General features: G+C 58.6%; 1 protein-coding gene across 1 annotated transcript; it reads left to right on the top strand.

The window, feature by feature from the left end:
- The first annotated feature begins 454 nt into the window (after positions 1-454).
- On the top strand, positions 455-3,010 carry LOC127348298 (uncharacterized). The gene is made up of 2 exons (XM_051374369.2): positions 455-1,933; positions 2,014-3,010. The coding sequence occupies exons 1-2, from the start codon at positions 455-457 to the stop codon at positions 2,842-2,844; spliced, it is 2,310 nt and encodes a 769-aa protein (XP_051230329.1). The 3' UTR covers positions 2,845-3,010.
- Positions 3,011-3,309: the final 299 nt, after the last annotated feature.

The raw sequence follows: 3,309 nt of genomic DNA, 5'->3' as shown, positions 1-3,309 counted from the left end.
TTTTCAAATTGGAATATTGTCAAATTCGAACATTTTTTGTTGCTGAACAATTTCAATTTCGAACAATTTCTAAATCTAAACGGTTTTTTTATGTAGACAACGTTTTTTTCCAAAAAAAACATAAAGTTTTTCAAATTAATTTGTTCTCTTTCAAATAAACAACTGAAACGAAAAATTAGAAATAACAAATCTGTAGGAGAGAAGTTAGCTGGGCCGGCCTACCAGGGAAGAGGACGCCCGAAACCAAGTTTGGATGAGATGAGGATGCCGGGGCCGTGCGACAGGTGTGTGCGCGGCGGGGGCGGGGCACACACCGCGCCAACGCTTTATAAGACCCTCCGCTTCCCTTTCTCTCTTCCCACACACACTTCAGCTTCAGCCGCCACCTCCCTCTCTCTCCCCCGGCCCTAACTCCAAACCCTCCACATCCATGGCTTTCGTAGTACTTCCCGGCATGGCGCCCGTCTGCGGTGTGCTTAAGCTGGCCGCCGTGGGGCCTGCTCCCGGCTGCGAGCTCGCCGTCGTCGGCATGGGAACCGACCGGGGCGGCGGCATGATCGTGGCATGCAAGCCTCCGCCGGGCGGCTGGGGCGAGGGGCTGTGCGGCCAGACAACGGCCGGACGCCTATTCCTGCCAGGAGAGGGATCCAGCGGCCGGACGGTGAGTGTGGCCTGCAAGGCGACGGCTTTCCACACCACCGGCGACCGCGACTTCACCACGCCCGGCGACTTCCGCTCCGGCGAGACGGACGCCGTACCGACAGGCAGACGCAGCAGGAGATTCACCACCACCAAGCAGGCTGCGTTCCACGGCGACTTCCTCACGCTCGACGAGCTGGCCGGCTTCACGGGCGACGGCCTCTCCTTCGACCGCAAAAGCGACGGCGTCCCGGCCTTCCGCTCCGGCGACTTCGGCACGCCCGGCGCCTTCCACTCCGGCGAGGCGGACGCCGTCCCGACAGGAAGCCGCCGCAGCAGCTTCACCATCACCAAGGAGGCCGAGTTCCACGGTGACTTCCTCACGCTCGACGGGCTGGCCAGCTTCACGGGCGACGGTCTCTCCTGCGACCGCAAAACCGGCGGCGTCCGGGACTTCCGCTCCGGCGACTTCGCCACGCCCGGTGCCTTCCACTCCGCCGAGGCGGACGCCGTCCCGGCAGGCAGCCGCAGCAGCAGCTTCACCATCACCAAGGAGAGCGCGTTCCACGGCGACTTCAACACGCTCGACGGGCTGGCCGGCTTCACGGGCGACGGCCTCTCCTTCGACCGCAAAAGCGACGGCGTCCCGGCCTTCCGCTCCGGCAACTTCGCCACGCCCGGCGCCTTCCACTCCGCCGAGGCGGACGCCGTCCCGGCAGGCAGCCGCAGCAGCAGCTTCACCATCACCAAGGAGGCTGCGTACAACGGCGACGGCGACTTCCTCGCGCGCGGCGGTCTGGCCAGCTTCACTTCTGGCGACGGCCTCTCCGGTGCCCTGGGCATCCGCTCCGGCGACATGATCTACAAAGCGAAAGGGTTCCACGGCGACGGCGACTTCGTCATGGGCGGCGGGCTGGCCTTCTTCACTTCGGGCGACGGCCTCTCCAGCGGCCGCGACGGCGCCCTGGGCATCCACTCCAACGAGGGCATCTCCGGCGGCCGCAGGCCGACAGCGTTCCGCAGCGACAGCAACTACATCACGCGCGGCGGCATGGGCCCTTCAGGTGAGGGCCTGGGCGGCGGCCGAAACGCCCTTGGTTTTCGCTCCGGCCAGAGCCTGTGCGGCGGACGGAAGATGGACAAGCTCTGCAAGGCGAGAGCTTTTGGCGGCCGCATGATCGGCGTTGCCGTGGGTTTCCGCTCCGGCGAGGCACTCTCCATCGGCCCCAAGAAGGACGTGAGCTGCAGAGCTGCTGGCCCAAAGGCCAGCGACTCCCCATTGGGCCCGGAGCATGTAAGCTTTTGTCCCGGCCTTAAACTCTGGAGGTTAAATTGGCAAGCGATCCGTCTGTTCTAACATGCTTTTTTCTGCAGTTCTCGCATAGTGAGCTGCTAGACTTTCTCGCCAAGAAGACGGTACTCGTACTGGAGCAGGTGCATCTCTCCAAGACGGAGGGTGCACCATTCGACGAGATGGAAGAGCTCCGCGGCGAGTGCGAGGTCTTCGTCAAGGAGGTGATCCATGGCCGGCTTTCTCTCCATGCCGCCGACATCAAATTAATGGCTTTACATAGTCGTATTAGGCTCATATTGAGCTGGTGTCTGGCGGAAGAAGCGGGGCAGTTCCGTGGCCCAATCAGGGATACTGGCTTCCCCACAAACGAGACGCTGGAGAAGGCGAAGAGGAGCAAGCTACTTCTCGTCATGTTCGTCACCGAGGCTGACCTCGACTCGTGTCTGAAGGAGCGGTCCCAGAAGGATCTGTTTGGACCAAGGGGGCCTGGGATTAACAGCCATGCGTCTCTTGCCGAGCTTCTGCACATGTTCATCAGGAAAACCGCGCTCATCCTCGACAATCTCCCGGATCTTGTTCTGCAGCCACAAGACGGTGGCGCTCCGGTGACCCTGGGTCAGCTTCTCTACTTCTCACTGGAGCTGCAGGAAATGCAGAACCGATGCCATATCCTCGAGGCAGAGGCTGGGGATGGACAGATATCTAGCAATGTGGCGTATGGGACTCTGCTGGGGATTCATGAGCGGCTGCGCACAATCCTCATCATTCTTCGCGACTGTTTCTATGGGGAGTTGGTGGTGGACGGCGGGCGTCGGTTTCCAGCAGTACTCACCAAACTTCTCAAGCACTGTCTGATCTACTCCATGTCGCGGACGGAGGAGAGCGTCAAGGAGTACATCAGCAAGGATTAGCTCTAGGTTCTGTTGCTAGCTTAATTTGTGACCATGTATGCTATGCAAACCGTGACGAGCACTAGCTTATTTGCATTCAGAACTCGATCTTTGCTTATTAACCCGGTTTGTTCCGGCGCCTTCCTTTAATTTGCTCAACTGCTAATGAACCTTGTGTTTCCATCAAGTTGCTTCTCAGTGCTTTTCTATGGCATATCTTAAAACTTGCTTGGTTCGACATTACCAACACAAAATCATTCTTTCACGTCCACACGCAAACTCTACTGTTGAATAATGCAGCTTTAAATATATGGCAGGAGCAATAGTAAACGGTGTTAGTACTTACCCATGGCTGTGATGTGAGACAAACCTAAGGTTCACAATGCATAGGGCAAAACCCTGCTCAGCGTGTGCGTGTATCAACACAATTGTCGAGTTGTACACACCTCTAGCTTGAAACCTCAGGCCCACGTAGAAGCAAACCGT

The sequence above is a fragment of the Lolium perenne genome, chromosome 4 (genome assembly GCF_019359855.2).
Source record: "Lolium perenne isolate Kyuss_39 chromosome 4, Kyuss_2.0, whole genome shotgun sequence".
Taxonomy (NCBI): domain Eukaryota; kingdom Viridiplantae; phylum Streptophyta; class Magnoliopsida; order Poales; family Poaceae; genus Lolium; species Lolium perenne.
This window is presented reverse-complemented; position numbering and strand designations above follow the sequence as displayed.

What these genes read in the sequence shown, in the direction of transcription:
- LOC127348298 (XM_051374369.2), top strand. Translation starts at nt 455, where the DNA reads ATGGCGCCCGTCTGCGGTGTGCTTAAGCTGGCCGCCGTGGGGCCTGCT. An exon ending in CCCCATTGGGCCCGGAGCAT is followed by an intron (nt 1,934 to 2,013) that starts GTAAGCTTTTGT and finishes TTTTTTCTGCAG; the next exon opens with TTCTCGCATAGTGAGCTGCT.